Raw genomic sequence first — 22,810 nt, 5'->3', positions numbered from 1 at the left:
CTCTGCAAAACTCCCAGAAGTACTTTGCACGCGCGCACGTGCATGCGCAAAGTACTTCTGGGAGTTTTGCAGAGCAGCAGCAGGGAAGGGGTGGCAGGGAGGTATCCTGCCGCCCCAAATTACTACTAAACTTACGGCGCCAGAACTGGAAAGAGGCGGGAGGGGTAAGTAAACCCTCCACCCGCTTTTAAAGCCAACCCCCACCCCAGTGCCAAACCGCAGTTTGGCGGTTCCGTGCACACTCCTAAGCAACACCCTAGTGTAGACTTGGCTGGAGCGACCAGGGCACCTGAGTAGTATAGGGAATATGAATTTGTCTCAGCTATCGTTATAAAAATTGCAAAAAAGGAGTACATGCTCAGTGGTTTCCACCTCCCCAGAAGGACAGGGGCAAATTCTTTCCACAAATGGAATCTTTCTGTATTTTCCCTCCAAAACAGCGGATGGAAGGGCATGACATCGGGAAAGGGTGAACGCCCTTCGGTGACTTGGTATTTCCAGCTATATCAGATATGCGGGGGTGGTGGGGTGAGCATGAACCTGGAGCTGTCTGAGGCCAGGAAACCAGGTACCCTACTTAGATCCGCCTGGCGTTCCGTATCCTGGATCTTCTGTTTAATGGCTATTTTTGCCTTGTAACAGCCCAGAGCAAGGAGGGGAGATGGGGAGAAGCCCAATACCACCACCGTTATAGACTGCCCACTTCCAAGAGGATTGGAAATTGTTCTGCAGGGTTAACGGGGCCAGGCCCCTTGGACAAAAGACTAATTTGAGCCAGTGGCTAAGAACAGTCATCCAAATTTTGGCCTCAACTTTTATCATGCCGGTTTCCAGATGCAGAGTGGCACTGGAGATACAGCGGGGCACTTGTAAAGCCACTCTTCAGAATTTAGATTGGACACGTTCCAGTATAATAAAATTAGAGGGTGGTCACCATAATTGTGATTAATTGTGGCAGTGGCTTGGCCTCTTATAGTTTGAGCACTGCAGGTATGTAATGGTCTCTAGTCCAAAGGAACCTCAAGACAGCAGCGGAGCTCCTGTGTGCTGTTAGGGCAACGTGTTCACATTGGGCCTTTCTTGAGCCAGAGGCATGAAGGACCACCCCCAGACATGTAAAACAGGCGAACTGTTCCAATTCTGTAACCATCAATACTCCCAACTGCGGATCTTAGGTCTTCTGGTAAAGGGCATGACCTTAGTTTTATGGTAGTTTCTTTCAAGCTGTTCATCTTTGCAATACTGTGCCAGTGTTGACAGAGCCCTTCTGAAGCCTACAGGGGTCCTCGAGAAGATTGCAGCAGCATCTGCATAGATGGAGATGGGTCTTTCAACCAACTTGGGAAGGTTGAAGTCAGGATTATTTAGGCGGTTCACTATGGCATTGATGTGAAAACTGAACAGCAGTGGGGCCAGGATGCAACTCTGTTTGTTTCCCTTCTGAGTTGATACAAGGTTCATAAGGTGTCCTTGACAGCTATATCTCACTCTGAGTGTTGTATCTGTGCTGAGGGCATGGATCAGTAGAAGCAGACGCTGATCAATTGTAGTGGATTAAAGCTTATCCCATAGCTTGACAAGGGAGATAGATTCAAATGTGGCCTTAAGGTCTATGAAGGCAGCTTACAAGGAGGAAGAGTTGTTAAGAGGAATATTTTTCAATGAGATGTTGAAGCACCAGGCACTGATCAGTTGTGGATCTGCCTTCTCTTCCGCTTGTTCATCCGCCAACATTTCTTCTTGCTCTAGCCAGTCCTTGAATTTCCCATCTATATGCCTGGCATACAATTTACTGATTGTATTGAGCAGGTTAATGGGCCTATAATTGGCAGGGTCTTCCCTGTGTCCCTTTTTGAATATGGGGATGATGATCACCAACCCCCTGTCCTTGGGAATGTGGCCCTGAGAATCAATATGCATAAATAACGAGGCCAGAACTGGGTCCCATCACTCCAGATTACTTTTTATAAGGTCCATAGGAATGAGGTCTTCCCCTGGGGCCTTGCCTGCTTTAGATTGTAAAAGAAAAGCAAGAATAAAAGTTAAATTACTTATCTAAGCAAGCCTTAGAACACTTCATCCCCTGCTGAACTAAATTCAGTGCTTTAGACTCTCAACAAAAAGACCTCTCAACATAACACATTTCAGTGTGACACACAACCCTCAGTTAAGCTAAACAAATGAGCACAGATTAAAACCTCAGTTTCCCAGCTGTTAAATTCCTTGGACATGAAATTCCTTAGAGAGAAAGGGAAAATACCTTATTCTTCTCAGAGGCTAATAAACTTGATGGCAACGGTCAGCGCCTCCCAAGCATTAATGTCAGGTCTCATTTTCTCTATAAATAATGCTTCCTTGATTTTCCTTCTTTGTAGGTTGCTGTCAGTCCCTAAAATAGATATTTCAGTGGGCACCATTTGGCCTTCATGCTTAATCCTCATATGCAATGACCAGAGTATCGTTCTTTTTGCACAGTGCCTCATATCTGTCTTTCAATGACCTACCGGATTCCCCAATATAGACTGAAGTGCAACCTAAGCATTGAATTTTATATATTGTGCCTTTCTTTCCACAGTTTCTTTCCCCCATTGACAAATTTTACAATCTTGTACATCATATCTCCTATCATAAAATCAAGAGTTAACTAAGAATTGTTTAAGTGTCATTGGTGCTGTGCAAACCACATTCACCTTAATTCCCTGTCTTTCCAAGATTCTCTGAACATAAGAACATAAGAACAGCCCTGCTGCATCAGGCCCAAGGCCCATCTAGTCCAGCATCCTGTTTCACACAGTGGCCTATCAGATACCGCTTGAAGCTTACAGGCAGGAATTGAGGGAATGCCATGTAAATCTATCAGTCATGAATGGTATTTTAAGTACCAGCAAACCTTAATGAATCTAGCTCTTTTCCAACTCTTTAAAATAGGCAACAGTGCTTCAGATCCCCAAGTCCTTTCATACCAACAGAAGGCACTTATGTAGAGGTAGGGGATTTTTAGTCAGACCTATTTTCGCTCTCACATACATGCCATCCTGTTTCAGAGGGTCTCCAGCAAATAAGCAGCAGAATTTTGGAGAAACATGGGGAGCTGCATAGGAAAGGGGGAAGCAGAAAAACCCATGAATGGAACACTGATCCATTCAAGAAAGTGACGTTAAGATCGAAGCTTTATTCCAGCTACTGATAAAGACTCTTTCCAGATAGGCTTAATGATTTTTTAAATACTGTAGTTATTATACTGTAGTCTGCATTAAGTATTAGTTCGAAAGGCAGAGCTATGGCCACATGTGGTGGTGGTGTTTAATTGCTTAAATACAATTAGCAGTCCATTTAAGGCTATGATCCTAAGCACTCTTACTTAGAAATAAGTCCCACAGAAATTCTCTGACTACTAGAACAATAGAAAACAATTCTAGAAAACAATATCTGGCTAATAAGCATATGGTTTTATAATTGTGAATGAGGGAAATAAGAGATGATGTAAAAGAACTAGGATAACATTTTCTCCAGATTTCATACCATAACACTACTAATAGATAGCTCTTAACAAGCTCTTATGGTCAGAGAAGGGGGTACGTAAAAAGATCACTTTTAGTCATGCATGGGTGAGCTATATATTTTAAATATCTATAGAAATCACCAGTCTTCCATAGGTTCTATACCACCTGTCAGCTGCAAAAGTAGTATTCTTTCTGCATAATAAGGTTGCCCTGGTACTCTGCTCCACAATTTAACCTATTGTTTAGATAGAACCTTTCATTTTCTAAAATTAAATAATGAAAATTATCTCCCTGGATCTCTAATGACCATTCTATAAAGCACAAACAGAGAAGTGAGAATTAAGATAAAATCTTAACTAAGTCAGGACTGCAAAACTATGTCAGCTATAACTTATGAATAAACATTTAATAGTTAAGATTATATGCCTATTTATTTATTTGTTTATTTTCAATAGTTATTCCCCACCCCTGTTCAAGGCAACTCACAACATCAACAAAATACAACATAAAGTAAATGATTAATAAAGTTAAACAAAAGACCAGGCTAAAACCATGTTAAAAATAATAAATTTTAACACTATTAAATAAAAAGTTAAGAGAAAGCTAAAAACTGAGAACTAAAAATACCTACCAGATATAAGCAGTAGATAAAACATTAATTAATTAATTAATTAATTAAGTAATTAATTACATTTTATATCCCGCTCTTCCTCCAAGGAGCCCAGAGCGGGATATTAAAAATGTAGTGCTTTTAACAACTATTTTTTTAAAACACAGAGGGGGGCATGGCAAAGCTCTTCGGGGTGGGTGTTCCAAAGCCAAGGGGCCACAACTGAAAAGACTTTGTCTCTAGTTCCCACCAACCAGATCTCTCTTAGTGCTGGGGTCATGAGCAGGGCCTGAGATGCTGAGCTGAGGGCCCCGGCAGATTCATATTAGTGAATGCAGTCCAACAGGTACAAGACTAGCACCTTGAATCTAGCCCAGAAGTGGACTGGTAACCAATGCAGCTGCCGCAGGATGGGCACGAGGATCCTTGCAGCAACATGGGAACAGGTCACTTAGTTGACAGTGGGCCAGTTGCCCCTTGATTTGGCTCCTAAGGAGCAAATTGGAAAGGGGAGAATCAGGGTGGATTTGATTTAAATCAAACTGATTTAAATCACGATTTAAATCACTAGCAGGGTGGATAAAAATAAAAATCCGATTTAAATCAAAAAAATCCGATTTTTTTAATTTAAATCGGATTTTTTTTAATTTAAATCGGATTTTTTTTATTTTTATCCACCCTGCTAGTGATTTAAATCGTGATTTAAATCGTGATTTAAATCAGTTTGATTTAAATCAAATCCACCCCGGGGAGAATATACATGCTCTCCCTATCTGGGATACCTTGAGTATTTATTTATTTAAATTTTCTTGTATACCACCTCCAGAGACTCTAGGCAGCTAACAACAATACCAATAACAATTAATTAAAATAAATAATTATAATTATTATAGGGCAAAACGCCTGGCAAACAGGTGGGTCTTGAGAAGGGCCTTAAAAGCAGACAGGGAGGGGGCTGAACAAATCTGGCGGGGGAAGAGTGTTCCAAAGAAAATGGTAGGCCATAGAGAAGGCCCTTCTACAGGCCAAGGCACCACACACTACACCAGGGCCTGGGACACTAAGGAGGGCCAGCTGAGAAGGCCTCACAGGTCGGGATACAACTGGCCAAAAGAGGCAATCCCGAAGATATACAGGTGCTAAGCCCATAAGCGTTTTATAGGTGAGAACCAGCACTTTGAATTGGACCCAGAAGCCAACAGGCAACCCAGTGCAGAGACCGTAAAAGAGGTGTAACACTATCAAATCTATGGCTACCCATGAGGTGGCGGGCCACTACATTCTGGAATAGTTGAAGCTTCTGAATCATTTTCAAAGGCAACCCTGGGTAGAGCACATTACAGTAATCCAAGCAAGAGGTAACAAAGGCATGAGTTACTGTTGCCAGGGCCTGAGACAGTCGAGAAAAGGCCATAACTGGAAAACCAGCTGAAGCTGGGCAGAGGCACCCCTGGCCACAGCCTCCACCTGCTGTTCAAGCAGGAGGCGTGAGTCCAGAAGGACCCCCAGATCATGAGCTGTATCTCTCAAGGGAAGCGCAACCCCATCAAGAGATAAACTCACACACGACAACTGGCCAGATTGCAGACGGAACAAGAGCAACTCGGTCTTGGAGAGATTGATCCGGAGCTTGTTTTGGCCCATCCAGGTCCTGACAGCCTCTAGGCACTGAGCCAGCAGATGAACGGCATCACCTGTCTGGCCAGGGGTCGAGACATAAAGCTGATGAGTTAACTAACCAAGAGTTAACTAAAGCAAGTTAACTTCCAGTCAAGGCCACTTTGCACCAATTAACTCAGCAGAAAGAATGCAGATAAGGCTCATGGAGGTAAATCTCCCATCTCACAAGAGAAGTTGAGTCAGCAATAAGGACCTGCACACATTAAAAATACTGATTGGATTATGGGACTCTCTGTCCATGCAGATTTCCTCTTCTCATGTCTATGCATTCTGTTTTCATAACAAACACCCTTGGCTTGCCTCAACAATTCCCACATTGTTACACCCAGGAAGAGTGATCAACAACAATGGAATCTTTCCTAGTACCACCCCAAACACCTATTCAACAAAAAAGAGTCAATTGAAATGTCCCCCTAGCACACGTTTTGGGGTATAAAGCCTCAGTTCCATGATCCAGTGTACTCTCTGTGTAGCATCTACCTTGGAGTCACCAGCTGCTGTGTGGGTGATGTCCTGTTCACATGCCACCACACTAGGCTGCGTTCAGTTCTTCGCCCCACTCTCCAGATCGGCTTTCTTGCCTAGCCTGATCTGCCCAGTCTTCCTCGCCTATGTAGGAAACTGGTTCCACAGAGTAAGCACTCTCATGGATTCACCTCTAGCAACTAACCCCTCCAACCTTCTCACTCCTTCCTGCCTTTGACTGAGCTGTCTCTGAGGAATGAGGTCCTTCGGTTGTTCAAGGAGCCCCGAGGTTTCTTCATCCAAATCAGGTGATATGAATGTTTGCCCCTTACTGGGTCCAACTCTATTCCTCTTCTCCTTTCTTAAATCCAACCACCTCCCTTTCTTCTCTTGCCCATCTTGGCATTTACACAATTAGGACTTTAAGCTAAAACACCTCTTTGCAGTTAACGTATTTTTAACTGTAATATTGCTTTAATCAAATATTTCCTTCTGCTGTTCCCCTCCCTACAATAAAGACTTTATTTTGATTTTGAAACTTAAATCTTGACTCAGTCCAATAATTTCCTGGGTCCACAACTTTGCACAAATCTAATCTGACGTGGTGATGTCCTCTTTGAGCTAATTTCCCCACAAGCCCAAACACAAATTTAGATGTGTTCACCAATCACCCCGGAGCAGTTTCATTAACACCTTTGAAGTATATTAACTGCCTGCAACAACTTCAGTGTATGTACACAACAGGCTATAGCAAAAGCCAACTACACAACTGAAGTTGAGAAATAAGCCTGCATTTCATGACACAAAAGCATATATCAGAAGGCATCAACCCACCCAAGGGCAAAGTTCTAACATTCTCACTTGTCAGTATGTAGGCTGTACAGTATGGATCAAAATACATGCACAGTTCCTTCACCAGAGAAATTAAACATTGTACCTTAATCTTATATAGTATCTTTTTTACACAACACACATGTTTAGAAGCAGTTTCATCACAAATTTTCATTCTAAGGCTACGAATGAAAGTCAACAGACTGATTTGTTGTTGGAAAAGGGATCAACAGCATAGGGTATATAAAGCTGTACACCCATATTACTGGATTATCTTTTACAGGCTTGTAAATAGTCACATGCCAATACAATACAGGCAAATAAGAAATCTATATGGGAAAAAAGGGCAAGGAATCTGTCAAATAAATAAATAAATCTAGCAGTTATATACCACCTGATAGAGACAGATAGCCACGGTGTACATAATCCAAGTTACAATATAAGAACAAAATATTTTCACAGAACAAAAATAATAAAACACAATTCACAGAACAAATAAAAATTAGTTTTTAGTTGATATACTGGCAACACAATATGCATGATGGTGCTACACCAAATTCTTCTCTCCAGACTTTTTTATTGCACAGATCAGAAGGAAATATATACTTGCAGCTTTTATATTTTTCTAATCTAGGCTGGGGGGGGGGGTCTGGAGAGAAGAATTAATTTTTAGCTGCATGCTGAGATTTTTTTGTTTGTTTCTCCCTTTTTAGATATGTATAGGTAGGTAGGCTAGTAAAGCTTTGACTCAAAGGCTGGTTTATAGAGCAATATTCATTATAATGGAAGTTATAAAGGCAAATTATTTCCCCTTTTAATAATTACGAGTACAGTGGCCCCAGTTATTCATAGTCCTGCTATGGGACTGGGTCCATGGGTGGCAGGGGTGGTGAATGCCTCTCTAGAGCAGGGAGTGTTCCCCCCTTGCCTGAAGGAGGCAGTCATTAGGCCCCTCCTTAAAAAGCCCTTATTGAATCCAGATGACTGAAATAACTTTCAACCAGTTTCAAACCTCCCCTTCTTGGGCAAGGTATTGGAATGTGTTGTGGCATCTCAGCTCCAGGCAGTGCTGGACAAATCTGATTACTTAGATACTTTCCAGTCTGGCTTCCAACCTGGATAGGAGACTGCAACTGCCCTGGTGGATGACCTAAGCCAAGAGATAGACAGAGGGAGTTTGACTGTTGATCCTCCTGGACCTCTCAGCTGCTTTCGATACCATCGACCATGGTATCCTTCTGGGATGTCTCTCTGGGTTGGGACTTGGGGACACGGTTATACAGTGGCTCTGCTCCTATCCTGAGGGTCGTACTCAGAAGGTGGTGCTGGGGGATGCCTGCTCCACCCCTTGGCCTATGGGGTGCCACAAGGACCTATTCTGTCCCCCATGCTGTTTAACATTTACATGAAGCCCCTGGAAGAGGTCATCCATAGGTGTGGGCTGCGGTGCCATCAATATGCTGATGACAACCAGCTCTACCTATCTTTTAAGTCAGCAGACACCAGGGAGGCAGTAGATGCACTGAACCGGGACTTGGAGGCTGCTCTGGACTGGATGGGGGTAAACAAGCTGAAACTTAATCCAGATAAGACCGAAGTGCTCTGAGTTGGTAGAACTGATCATCTGAGTAATGAGGTAAATCTGATCTTGGACAGGCTCACACTCCCTCTGAAGGACAAATTCCGCAGTTTGGGGGGGTGTCTGGACCCAACGCTGTCCTTGGAGGCGCAGGTGGTGGCAATGTGAAGCAGCATCTATTACCAACTACAGCTGGTACACCAGCTGAGACCCTACTTGGAGAAGTCGGACCTGACCTCAGTCACTCATGTGTTGGCAACATCCAGATTGGACTACTACGATGCGTTCTACGTGGGGCTGCCCTTGAAGACTGCTCAGAAGCTTTGGCTAGTTCAGAATGCTTGTGAGGCAAGTCGCATCACGAGTATTACACCCATCCTGTGTCAGCTTCATTGGCTACCGGTCTGCTTCTGGGCTAGATTCAAGGTGCTGGTATTGACCTTTAAACCCTTACATGGGTTGGAGCTGGAGTAAATGTCGGACTGCATTCACCCAGGGCCCTCCGCTCATCATCTCAGGCCCTGCTCATGGCCCTGCCACTAAGGTGGGGACTAGAGACAAGGGCTTTTCGGTTGTGGCCCCTCAGCTTCGGATCACCTCCCTGAAGAGCTTCGCCAAGCTCCCTCCCTCAATGTTTTTTAAAAACATCTTAAAACATACCTTTTTAAGGAGGCTTTTTAATGCTACATTTTATTTTATTATTTATTTATTTATTGTTATATCTGGTAGGTTCTTTACCTTTTTATAATTTTCAGTTTTTAGCTTTTAAAATAACCTTTAACTTGAACCTAATAATGATTGTTGTGGTTTTTAATCTGACAACCTTTTTGTTTAATGTAGTTAATTTTATTACTTTTATTTATTGTATCTTGTACCTATCTTATTGTTGTGAGCCACCCCAAGCAATAGTGCACTGCAGGGGCAGGGTATAAATATTTTAAATGAATAATTAAATGAATAATTAAATGAATAATTAAATGAATAATTCACAGTTCTGTGTATCCGCACTCAAGAAACATATGTCTAACTGTGGTATTTGCAGTATAGGGATCTATAATAATAATAATAATAATAATAATAATAATAATAATAATAATAATACGTATTCAGTTTTTAGTGTGTGGATCCATCCATATATGGTTGTGCTCTTCCAGCACATGCTTGTGGGTAGTGAGAGGAATTTGGATAATGGAGGAGTGATTTACTGTGTGTTTTGTGTGTGTTTTGCTCTAAAAAACTATTTCAAGAGCATCTGGCAGCCTTGGGTACAGTGTTCCCTCTAAAGCGTGTATGTGTGAGTGTGCCTGCGCACACACACTTTTTTATGTCCGCTCAGTCAATTTTAGATCCCACTCATGTTGAATCGGGAAGATTTCACTCTGAATGTATGTGCATGCACACTGCCTTGATACTGCTGCTCAGAATAAAACTCATTCTGCACACAGATGGAAAAAATTAGAGAGAACACTGCTTGGGAAACCTTTGGTACCTTCATGGAGCCATTGAGAGCCTTTAAGTGCCATTGCTTTTGAGGCCAGAGCTTTTGGAACCTTTTTGTCCATTTCTGTGGAGCCTTCGCAAGCTTGTTGGAGCCCTTTGGAGCCTTTTCTCTGCCATTCCTGGGGAGCTTCTTGGAGGAACTTCTTGCAGCACTGTGCAGCCCTGGTAAGATGCTAATTATAACTCTAATCAATTTAATTTTTATGAAGTTCTATTTTTTAAACTTAAAAATTCAAATTTAAAAAAAATTTAATCTTTATAATTAATTAGAGTTCTGTACCTACCATATAACTGTCATTAAATAGCATGTATCCATTGAAAATTGATTTTAAATACTGTGCTGCATCCCTTAAAAATTGATTTTAAGCATCCATTCTAAATTGATTTTAATTAGCAATTACTGTCCTGCACTGTACTTTATCAATTGGGGTAAGGGGGGTCTGGCACAATTACTACATTGTACAATTTTTTCCTATCTACAAAGTCAAAATGAGCAAGTGGACAGCAGAGAGCTCTGCTGAGGCGAGTGACAAAAGATCTCGCAAACTATTGCCCTTGAGCAAGAAGGTGAAGCTATTGGACATGCTAGCTCATGGGGTCAGCGCGGAATCCACTGCATGCCATTACAGCATCAACAAGTCCACTGTCAGCTCCATAATGAAAGCCAAAGCCAGTATCTCTGCAAGTGTGGTGTGTAGCATGTCAGAGTCTCAAGGTGGTGTCCATCTAAATGATCCCCACATGGAACGGATGGAAAAGGCCCTCAACCTGTGGATAGAAGACCAAATCCAGGGGAATGTGCCACTGAGAGGATCAGTAATCTGCGAAAAAGTGCTGCAGTGCTACAGGCAGTTTGAGAAAGAAGGCAGTCAAACAGTAGGAACACCTGAAGGCACTGAGTGTGGTTTCCAGGTGAGCAAGGCCTGGTTTGAAAGGTTTAAGCCTCCACAACATAAACTTGGCAGGGGAAGTAGCATCAGTGGACCACAAGGCAGCACAACGATATCTAGTGGAGTTCTAGAGGCTGATTGATTCCAGAGGGTACAGGCTAGATAAGGTCTTCTGTGCTGATGAGACAGGCCTCTTCTGGAAGTGGATAATATTCCACTCCATCAGCAAGGATGAAAACTGCTCCAGGTTTCAAGGCAACCAAAAACTGCCTCACTCTGCTGGTATATGGCAATGCTGCAGGGGACTGTATGGTCAAGCCCAGGCTCCTGTACCAAGCACAGAACCCTCATGCCCTGAAAGGGAAGAACAAAAGCCAGCTTTGCATCTTCTGGAGAGCATGAGTGACTGCAGCAGTCTTCTCTTACTGGGTGAACTAATTCCTGCATGAGGTGTAGAGATATCTGGCCTACAAGAACCTGGCTTTCAGGTTCTTATCAAGGTTATCATCAGACCTTGGTCCATTGGTTGGATCAATGAGGTGGTGTTGGGCGGCAAGAAGGCAATCTCCATGTTCGGATGTGCAAACTAGGGATGTGCATGGAACTGGCAGGGGCCGGTTTGAAGGTGGGGGGACATTAAGGGCGGGGAGGATACACTCCCCCCACACACACACACACACCATGTTTCCCCCACAGCATTTTCCCCACTGGCGCTCTGCTTCCTAAAAGTCCATTGGGGCGGAAGCGTACCTCCCTGCTGCCCCATTGCCCTATTTACCAAGACAGTGCAATTATATGCAAGGTCAGTCCAGTGCACAAAGGGACGTACAAAATGATACTTCCTACACTGATGTATGTATGTTCAACATTTTGGATATAGCTATGGCTAAATCCACAATATCTGAGGGGTTTTTTTTAAATGTAACCTTATAGGAGGAGATGCCCTCTTGCCTGTATATACAATATCAACCTAAAATTTTGTTCCTGGTTACAGTCATTGAAAAAGTAGTAATATGGGTGATTATATTACTTGTGGAATTGCCACTTAGTCTTACTGTGCATTTCTACACACACAGTGTTGATAGCAGTTTTATCATCCACTATTATTGAGAGCATTTGTAACTCACTTTTTAACTTAAAAATGTGAATCAAAATTTAACACAAAATATAAAATCAAGAACAGAGGGACAAATCAAAAGTAATGAGAACAGTGGCCACAATATACTATACATTATTTAAATAGCACTGATTTACTAATGGACCATACCTCAAGCACACAGAAAAGTTTGTTCTTATTCTCTTAGTGGTCCAGTTTAATTATTTCTACTTTAACCTTACACTAATTAATCAGTTATACTGCATATTTATGGCATTTTGAGATGTTACTTAAGCTCACTAGCTCCCTCTGATGGTGGAGGGAGAATTAAGACTATTCAATAATGTAATACTGGCCTGTTTAAATCTTGCTGGAGTATCCTCTAGCTTAGCCTTTAATAATCCTAACAATCTTTTCATCATACTATGATAAAAAATTTTCACTGGACAGTAATTGTTTAACAAGAGATTCACACACTTATAAGAATCTGAAGATAAGTAAATTATTAGGTCTCTAATTTGTAGGTTGCATTCCACTCATGAAATGCAATACTGTATACAGGACATTTTCTGGAATTTCTAGACACTTTTCCACATAGATATAGGCCAAGCCCAATTCTGCTTACTTTCATACTATATAAGAAAATTTCCAATATTCTACAGGTTGATATGTATTTTATGAACCATTACCACAGACAAAGTAAAACCTAAAGAATGCTGAATATTACATTCACATACTTCAGTTCCAGTGTCGCAATTTCTAGATCACCTTATGGGCAAGTCATCCATGTCACACACTGTCCAAGACTGAAATCCAGTCTAAAGTCCATCTGGTGGAATAGGATTACTCTTGGGTAAAAATACTACCTAAATCCATGCCATTCCTGATGCAAGTGGCAAAATGTGTTATACCACAGAAATTAGGCACGGTGGCAAGCTTGTTTCTCTTCATTGCCATCAAGTGGGCTCCTTAATTGGGTTGAGTGAACCAAAACTCATTACATCAGTATTTGTCTAATACTTAATATATCATCATCATCAAATTTTTCTTCCAATAATTTGAAAGAAGTGCAGAACATAGATTGGCATACTAAATAGTCATCATCTACAAAAATCGCATCACAAAAATCACATCAGATGCACATTGGAGATGGAAAAAACCCATCTTTATCCCAACTTTACTATATTATAGTTGTATTTGTTAACTGCTGATTTTTACTCATTTCTATTGGCTTATCTTATTATTTTAACTAACCTTGTATAACTCCACAACTAGTAGACAATCCCATGAAAGAAATTTTATTAGATTAACCATTTAGAATTTAATCCCTTCAATTTTGCATAAGGTGGCATATGGAGAACTAGTTCTGAAGTAAGAAGTGCACATTGCATCATGTCATAGCAGGCATCACCTTAAAGGCAGGCATTCTGTGTTAGAGAAAGGGCACATGCCTCTTGACCTGGTGTTTGTCATCTGCAGTTTCATCAAGTAATTGTGTTGAGATTTTTTTTTTTTTAAGTATGCTGTGTGATTGAACAGAAGCACCTTAAAGTCAATCTGATGTTTTAAAATGATGTAACCAAACATGGCAGCACTAATAAACAGTTATAATTTGCAGCTGGGAACAGTGCACTGTGTACCAACAGTATTAATTTGGTCTTCAGACACTTTCAGTTAAATGTTCACATCACTTCAACAGCTAACACATCAAATACAACTAATTACTTGTAAATATAAGAATTTATGAATGGCTAACATTTTGATTATTCATTGTTTATCATAGCCGTAAGCAGTTTTCATTTTAAACATCCCCACTGAGAAGTTTAATTTAATTCCTGAAGCTGTCCATGATATAGCTGAGAACAGCATTTTATTGCCATTTTAAAAACATGCAATTTGACATCTTCCGTTCTCACTATGTTTTTCAGCCATCACTAACAGTGCTATGGGACAATATTCCCATTAAAAGTTTACGGGGGGAAGTTGTATTGTTTCGAAAGCCCATCCAGAGCTTTATACAGCAAAGTTAGCAATAGCACAGTTTAATAGATGCAAATATTTATGAGATGCAGAACAGGGGTTCTCAATGTGTACTTCTCCAACTGGCAGATTCTAACAAACATAAATTATAAATGATAAATAGATGAAAACAACTAGAAAATTGAGTGTACAATTTACAAGGCAAAATCATGTTGAAACCAATATTAAAGCAGCCAAGCATTGTCACCTGCATTATTGAGCCTTCCTCAACAGAAGGATAAGTTTTTATTTATATTGCTAGGTGCTGAAAAAAGGATAAAATGAAGACAGGCCACATCTGGAGGCTCATATTCTGATAGAATACAACACATTAGCAGACAAAAAGGTAAGTAGTAGTGAAATCAATCCAACTATATCCTGTACAAAAGAGCATGGTCTTCAGTAGGCTCTTGAAAGATGCAACTGAAGGAGCTAACTGAATTGATAATTAGTGAGCAGTCAGGAAAAAGGAAAAGATGGCCAGAATTACAAAGGAAAACTTAATGGTCAGAATGCACTGAGCAGGGGTTTGAACTTGAAGTCTTACATGGTCTCTTCCAACAATAAAATTCTATGATTCTGCAACTACACAAGCAGCAAAACTGGAAACAGAGACAAGATGCTTCAGTGACATAAAGAGAAGCAAATAAAAATATTAAATAATTGAAAAAATATGAAATTGACAAAGTACACCACACAGACTAAATATGTTAGACAGACCACTCCAGCTTTCTTAAAATAAAATCCAATATTAGGCTAACACAAAGATAGCAAACAGCTTGCTTATTTAGAAGTCAGACTGACTGAAACCAAGAATTTTAAAGCAAATGACTTAGGACTGAGATAGAAAGGCCACGTGAACTCCTAAGTACCACTTACCAGTAGGGGTCCCCCCCCCCGCCCCGCAAAACCTTTTCTCCAGAATAAATTATCTCAACTTTTTTTTCTGCAGACAGGTGAGAGCTAATGAGTGTAGCAGACAGAATGTTTGACTTGGACCAGGAGACCTGGATGCAAAGAGATCACACTTCATCAGTCACTACTGCTCAGCCTAATATACCTTACAGTTGTTGTGAGGAAGGAATAGGAGAGGAAGAGAAGACTCGTATAGGCTCCGTTTGGGAAAGATAAGATAACAAATTAAAAAAATAAGTGCCAGTTCTACAAAGATGTTGTTTCTAACAAATTCACACCATTAAATTTGTTGGTACTTTATTTTAAAAGTATCACTCACCCCCTCAGACATTATGAGTCCCCCCACCACCGCAAGATCTGGGGGATTTGCCGAACTGATATGTTACATCAGAACAGGGAAAGCCATTGGATAATATTTCAGAGTAGCAAATGCTTAACTCTCAGACATTATCCATTAAAATGAAGACACTGCCTTCAGCATGTTAGAATGAACATAATGGAGAACAAATGCCTGTTTGCCATTATTTAAGTTTACTCAAAATGCTACACATTGAACTGCTAAATCAGTTATTATAGGTTACTAGATTAACCGTGCAGAGCATCTGCGCACTAGTACTTGATTGCTCCTCTCACCTCAGAGATCTCTCCACCCTCACCAGAGCTGCACTTCTGCTCCTCCTCCTCCATCCGGTTGCTTCCATCCCCCTCACCTCTCTTGGTTACAGCTGCAGCGTTGCTGGCGCCTAGTGGCCAAGCTGCAGCCCCTATCCTCAGAGACATCCCCACCCACGCCCCGCTCCTGCTCCTCCCGACTACTGGTGTGCACAGAACCGCAGAGGTGCGGTTCGACACGGGGGGTGGTTCTTTAAGGGCGAGGGAGGGTGCACTTATCCCCCCTCCCTGACGCACTTCCCCCGCCGGTGCTCAGTTTTTTGCAAAGCTTTTGGCGTGGCAGCGTACCTCCCTGCCACCCCGCCCCCATTCCTGGTCGGAAGTACTGTCTGTGCATGTGCCAGGCACAGTGATTGACTGGGCCCTCCCTTGCTGCCAATAGGCTAGGAGTGTGCACGGTTTTGGTCCGGCACAATAGAAAAGACCGCCGGTCCGGTCCAGCGGTCCGGCACGGGGGGGACTGTTTCTTTAAGCGGGGGGGGTAGTACTTCCCCCCCCCTGCCGCTTTTCCCCCTCCGGCGCTCGTCCTTTGTAAAATCTTCTTGGGGCGGCAGAGTTCCTCCCTGCCGCCCCTGCCCCCGTCATTGTTTGTAAAGGCTTTAACGAGACAAGCGCTAGCGGCGCACATGCACCCTCCTCGGCGCACGCGCTTGTCTCCGACGTATGTGGCACACGCGCAGCAGCATCAGAGACGAGCGCGTGCGCCGAGGAGGGTGCATGTGTGCCGCTAGCGCTCGTCTCGTTAAAGCCTTTACAAACAACGACGGGGGCAGGGGTGGCAGGGAGGAACTCTGCCGCCCCAAGAAGATTTTACAAAGGATGAGCGCTGGAGGAGAAAGAGCGGCAGCGGGGGGTAAGTACTACCACCCCCCCGCTTAAAGAAACAGTCCCCCCGTGCCAGACCGGGGGCCCACCGGACCATGCACACCCCTACAATAGGCGCTGCCATGGTCGCTCGTTCCCCTCAGGCCACTGACAGGCTTGGGCCCAGCCCTCGCCCTTACTTCTTTCTCTCTTCCCCTCCCTTCTTTCTCTCTCTTCCACTTGCTCTTCCCTTTTGTCTTTCTTTCCCTCCCTTTTTATTCTCTCTCTGTCTCTCTCTCTCTCTCTGTCTCTCTCCCTTCCTGAGTTAGATTTTGGTCATCATGTTTCCTCATCTAATTCACACAACGGCAGCTTTCTTCTCCTGAAAGGGCTCTTTCCTCCCTCACGACCCCTCTCTTCGCAGACCCCTGCCCACTATCCCCCACCCCACAGACACTCTCTCTCTCTCTCTCTCTCTCTCTCTCTATATATATATATATATATATATATATATATATATTCCTCTCTTCTAATCAAGAACATCTTCCGACCAATAACAGCTGCATTCCAACTGACCTTAACCATCACGGGACCCTCTTCCCTATTTGCATATAGAATCACCATGGTGCTTCTGCTCTCACAGGCTCCTCCTCCCGATCTGCATATATAATCTCCACTGCCCAAGCACCATGGTGCTTCTGCTTGCGAACTCTTGCAAGAGTTGCCATGCACGGGATTAGCCACGGGTATGCCTTAGAGAGAATATATATATATATATATATATATATATATATATATACACACACACACACACACACACACACACACACACACACACTCACTCTAGTGGGTCCGGGCACAGAGCATCTGCGCCTCTAGTTGGACCCAGCCATTCCCTCCACCCCAACGCTAGCATGCCCGGCTTTCTGGCTGGCCGACTGGCTGCTACCCCGCCGTCATCCCCCTGGGCCAGGTTGTCTTGCTGCTGCCGCCGGCCAGGCTAGGCTGCCCCCCCCCCCCACTAGGCTAGGGCCCGCCGCCACCTCACCCCAGCGGGTGGGCCAGGGCCTGGCTGTCCCACTGCCTCCTCCTGGCCGGCGAGCCTTTGCCCACCAGCCGCCCACCCACTTCCTCGCTGCCGCCATTATTTCTCCCTGCTCACACCTCCTCCTTCCAGCCAGTGGGGCTTTGCCCGCCATCCACCCACCTTTTCCAGCTGGTGGTCCTTCACCTCTGGGCCGCCACCATTATTTCTCTCTGCTTCAATGCTGGAACACATGTGCACTCTGGAGCATCTGCGCACTAATACTTGATTGCTTCCTTCACCCCCTGCCACAGCCCCCCTCACCTCAGAGATCTTCCCACCCTCATCAGAGCTGCACTCCTGTTCCTTCTCCTCCATCCAGTTGCTTCCATCCCCCTCAACCCTCTTGCTCGTGGCTGTAACACTGCTGCCACCTATTGGCTAAGCTGCAGCCCCCTATACCCAGAGACCTCCCCACACTAACCCAAGCCCCACTCCTGATCCTCCCCACAGGAGCAGCAGCGATTGACCAGGCCCTTCCTCGCTGCTGCCACAGCCATGGCTGCTCGTTCCCCTAAGGCTGCTGACAGGCCCAGGACAGTGCCTTGCCTGCCTGCCTCTCTCCGCCAATGGCCTCGGTAGCCCCAAACAGCAGCAGTGGTTGACTTGGCCCTTCCTTACTGCCTGAGCTGCCATGGCTGCTCATTCCCCTCAGGCTGCTGACAGGCTCGGGCCCATCCCTCACCCTTCCTTCTATCTGTCTTCCCCTCCCTTCTTTCTCTCTCTTTCTCTCTCCTCCACTCGCTCTTCCCCACTCCTTCTCCCTCCCTTCATGTTTTCTCTCTTTCTCTCCCTCCCTGAGTTAACAGATCTTGTTCATCTTGTTTCCTCATCTAATTCACACAACGGCAGCCTCCTTCCCCCTCTACAATCAAGAACATCTTCCAACCAGTAACACTCGCATTCCAACTGACCTCAACCATCACAGGCTCCTCCTCATCTGCATATGGAATCCGCACTGCCCAATCACCACGGTGCCACAGGCTCCTCCTCCCTATCTGCATATGGAATCCCCACTGCCCAAACACCATGGTGCTTCTGTTCTCACAGGCTCCTTCTTTCTATCTGCATATGGAATCCCCACTGCCCAAACAGGTGCTTCTGCCTGTGAACTATGTCACCCAATTGCCGCCTCCTCCTCTGTCAGCCAATTGCCTCCTTTCTGCCACGCCCCCACGCATGGCCCGTCTTGAAGAAATAAATAAATAAATAAATAAATAAATACACACACACACACTCTCTCTCTCTCTCTCTCTAACTGATCCGGCACAGAGCATCTGTGCCCCTAGTTCTCCCTGTCTCTCCTCCCCATCTTCATTCCCCTCCTCCCATCAGCCCCAGTCTGTTCTCCTCTCCTCCCCTCTCCCTTCAGCCCCAGTCCGTTCTCCTCTCCTCCTTCCCTTCAGCTGCAGTCCGTTCTCCTCTCCTCCCCACGCCCTTCAGCCTTAGTCCGTTCTCCCCTTCCCAGTCCGCTTTCCTTCCCCGCCAGCCTAGAAGGTGCTTTCCATTCCTGCCCGCTGGCCAGATGCTACCATTTTCTCAGGCCCATACCCATGGCTCTCTAGCAGCTGCTCATGGACTCTCACGAGAGCTGCCATGCATGGGATTAGCCACGAATACGTCTTAGAGAAATATAAATAAAGACGACTAGCGCCCCTAGTTCACCACTGCCACCTCCCCCACCCCCTACTGCCACTTTTTTGCCTGCCCGTCCTGCCCATCTCCCCCCACCTGCAATTGTTGCCTTCTTGTTCCCCACTCGCCATTTCCTTTTGCAACACCTGCCCGCCCCCGCTTCCCCTCCACAGCCGGCCGCCACTTCCCTTCCTCTACTGCCTCCTTCTGCCCGCCTGTTGCTGTTTTCTCCGCCCACCAACCAGCCTCCGCCACCATCCGCCACCGGTTTTTTTCCGAGCCAGCCGGCGCCACCATTTTCCTCCCTCCCACCCATGGCTATCTGGCAAATGACTTGACTAGCAAATAAATCAAATAAATTAAATAAATTGAATAAATATATAGCAAGCCAGAGATTGCCAGTTCATATCCCCACTGGTAATGTTTCCCAGACTATGGGAATGTTTATATCAGGCAGATGTTTCCCAGACTATGGGAAACATCTATATCAGGCAGCAGCTAAATAGGAAAAAGGTGAAAGGCATCATCTCATACTGCACGGGAGATGGCAATGGTAAGCCCTCCTTTATTCTACCAAAGACAACTACAGGACTTTGTGGTCGCCAGGAGTCAACACCAACTCTATGGCACACTTTACCTTTACCAGCCCTCCTGCACCTCTTTCAGACTGCTTCCACTTTCAAGTTTCAGAATGAATATATATTTGGCTAAGGGGAAAAAAATTAGGGATCCAGTGCTAAAGAAACACCACCAGCAACCAAAACTAATGGGATCACATTTAAATTCAGTTTCTCAATTGCACGCAGTGACCCAAGGTAACCATAACAGCACAGGGATGGCTTACAATTTTCCTTTAGCAAACCTGCAAGTGTGGAATAAGAACTTTTTAAAAAGAAAAAGAAAACCATAAAGCATGCCAATGAAAACAGAATTTGCTCCCCAATTTCATTTGATTAAATCAAGAATTTAACTTGTGACACAAACTCTGAATGAATTTGTTGCCTAACAATTCCCAGGACTACCCAGAGCAAGGAATGATTTTGTTGTTTAAAACCACACTACTGCAAAGGAAGAGGATAAAAGGAAGTTAGGCGGGACCAACTTCCAAGTACTGTACTTTAAACAAGTGGAAAAACACCTAAGAATAAGAGCACAGACTATAAACAGCTTTATAAATCCATACCTTTCCCATTCCTGTCCATGAGGATTTTTAAAGGCGATACCTCTTCCGCCACCGGCGCCACCACAAATAGACTCACGCGAAGTTTACTGTAGGTTTCAAAAAGAAAAAGAAAGTCCTTCCCTACGCATGTCCTTCAAGGGCGATCGGCTACGAAGGGGCTGAGGGGCAAAGGAGAACAAAAAGCAAAAGGGGGAAACATAGAGGAGTCTGCCGCAGACATGGGGCACCAGTAGCACGGGATACACACAGTATCGATGGAGAGAATGCAAAAAGTTTGACGAGGCTTAGTGTGCGAGAGAATGCGGAGACCTACCTATGCCGAAGCCCACCACGATGCGGCCCCCCAGCAGGGTTTCCTTGTCCTGAGCAGCAGCCAGAAGGGCAGCTCCGGCGGTGAAGATGAAGCTGGCCAGGAGGATGGAAGCTCGGCGGCCACACCACCCGTTGAGCACCCCTCCGAGCAGCGCCGAGAGGGCGGCAGCGCCCACCGTGCTGGAGACCAACAGCTCCTGCCAGAAAGCGTCCAGGTTGAGCTCCTTCTTGAGGAGCAAGAGGGCTCCGGACACCACGCCGGTGTCATAGCCGAAGAGGAAGCCGCCCAGAGCGGAGAAGAACGACACCACATAGACGAAGCTGGGCGTCTCATCCTGCTGGAACTGGCGGCGAGCCGCTCGCTCTAGGTCCGCGCAGCCGCCGGCGCCGCCGCCACTACCACCACCGCCGCCGCCCCCTGACGCTTGGCTGTTGAGGCTGGAGCAAGACTCAGCAGCCGCGATGAGGCTCCGCTCCCCGAGGCTGGACGAGCCTTCAGGCGCCGGGTGGTGCTGCTGCTGTTGCCGGCGGCGCTTCTCCCCCATCAGATTGCTCAGGCTCCGCAGAGTATATTCCACATTGGCCTTGCGGGACATGGGGCAGCCGCTGCCGCCACCTCCTCCTCCTCCGCCTCTTCCTCAGCCACTGCCCCTTCAGCGGCCTCTACTGGCGGTGGCAGCAGGACCTACTGCTGCTCCGGCTGAGGCGGGAGTGTGTGCGCTGCTCGCGGGCTGGGCTGCCGACACGCCGCCTGCCTTGCTCGCTCGCTCCTCGCTCGCTGCAGCGCCCCAGAGCCGACGCTCATCGTCCTCACACGCTTGCCTTGGACTGAGGAGGCGAGAGAGCGCCGCTTCCGAGACCCTGCTTACGACTACAATCGCCTCCGCCTCCTCCTTCTCCTCACACCCACCCAGGCCCAGCGAAGGAGGGAGGAGAAACCGACGCCAGTCGCCACCTCAGTCCTCAGCCTGTGACTGGCCCAGCAGGGAACCAAGCTGCGCGGGCAAGAGGCGTGGCCAAAAACGGGAGAATAGGCGAGCCAGGGCTTGTTTCGTCCCTCCTTTTAATATTTTTTCAAACCTCCCTTTCTTGCCTCTCCACAGAGCACGCGCAGGAAAAAGATTGCTTTTTGAGCAAGCGTAGTGAGTGCTGCTGTAGAAGCCTCTGGTCTTTTTCTCGCTCCCTGACCCTTATGAGAGGTTAACTAGTGAAAACTCTTTGTTCAGTTTATAGTTCTATGAAACGGAACGCACTCAGTGGACTGCTTCGAAGCGACGCTTTAAAATAACCCATTGTGTGAGGTAAATCACACACTTTCCACCTTTTTACTGGTCCTAGTAGTCCAGTACCTTTGGTAGCAGCCTGAAAAGCAGACATTAACATCAAAATCCTATTCTATACGTGTTTGTTTACTCAGAAGTAATCCATATTGTGTTCATTGTGGGAGTTACTCCCAAGTATGTGTTCCTACTTGAGGAGACCAAACCTGCAACAAGGCTGCCATCCTAATACTTTGTAGCCCTAGTCATCTCAAATAAGATTCAGTGGGACCTACTTGCAGGTAAGCCACCTAATTGCACAGTGGGGAAATGCTTGACTAAGAAGCAGAAGGTTGCTTGTGTTGGACGTTAAAGGACTTTGCGCTGTCTCTTGTCTCAGACAGTGGAGGACAGACTAGTGAGTCAGAGGGCTAGAGGGTCAAGACATTGGTCACCCCTTCTCCACTGATCTGACACTATCCCTTTGGATATGTAGATTGCTAATCTCGGGGATTAACTTCCTTCCTCTCTCTCTCCCCTACCTGCCCTTCTACCTTGCAACATGGCAAGCCTCTCTCCCTGCACCATGTGTGCAGAGAAGTTGCAGAATCCATCTGCATCCAGCTAGATAGATCGATTAGAGATCCTAACTCCTCACTTTCCTATCTAGAATGGAGTTCCTTAATAAATGCCTTATATATTATTTGAAACTATGAATTGGCTCCAAGTTACTTTACTCTCAGCATACACGCATGCCTAACTAAATCTGCTGT

The 22,810-nt window shown here is 45.1% G+C and overlaps 1 protein-coding gene and 1 long non-coding RNA gene across 2 annotated transcripts in view; one reads left to right on the top strand and one right to left on the bottom strand.

Annotated features, from left to right (window-relative positions):
* The window catches only part of SLC2A13 (solute carrier family 2 member 13), a 225,656-nt gene extending 203,790 nt beyond the window's left edge, over positions 1 to 21,866 (bottom strand). The window contains exon 1 of the mRNA XM_053251709.1: positions 20,780 to 21,866. Coding sequence (XP_053107684.1) covers positions 20,780 to 21,374 — 595 coding nt within the window. The 5' untranslated portion in view covers positions 21,375 to 21,866. The remainder of the gene's footprint in view (positions 1 to 20,779) is intronic.
* Positions 10,122 to 14,520, top strand: LOC128325861 (uncharacterized). The gene is made up of 3 exons (XR_008307690.1): positions 10,122 to 10,333; positions 10,653 to 11,080; positions 14,436 to 14,520. It is a non-coding gene; the product is annotated as an uncharacterized LOC128325861 (long non-coding RNA).
* Positions 21,867 to 22,810: the final 944 nt, after the last annotated feature.

This window comes from Hemicordylus capensis, chromosome 5 (genome assembly GCF_027244095.1).
Source record: "Hemicordylus capensis ecotype Gifberg chromosome 5, rHemCap1.1.pri, whole genome shotgun sequence".
NCBI classification, from domain to species: Eukaryota; Metazoa; Chordata; class Lepidosauria; order Squamata; family Cordylidae; genus Hemicordylus; species Hemicordylus capensis.
Note: the sequence above shows the minus strand (reverse complement) of the source record. Positions and strands in the feature narration are given on the sequence as shown.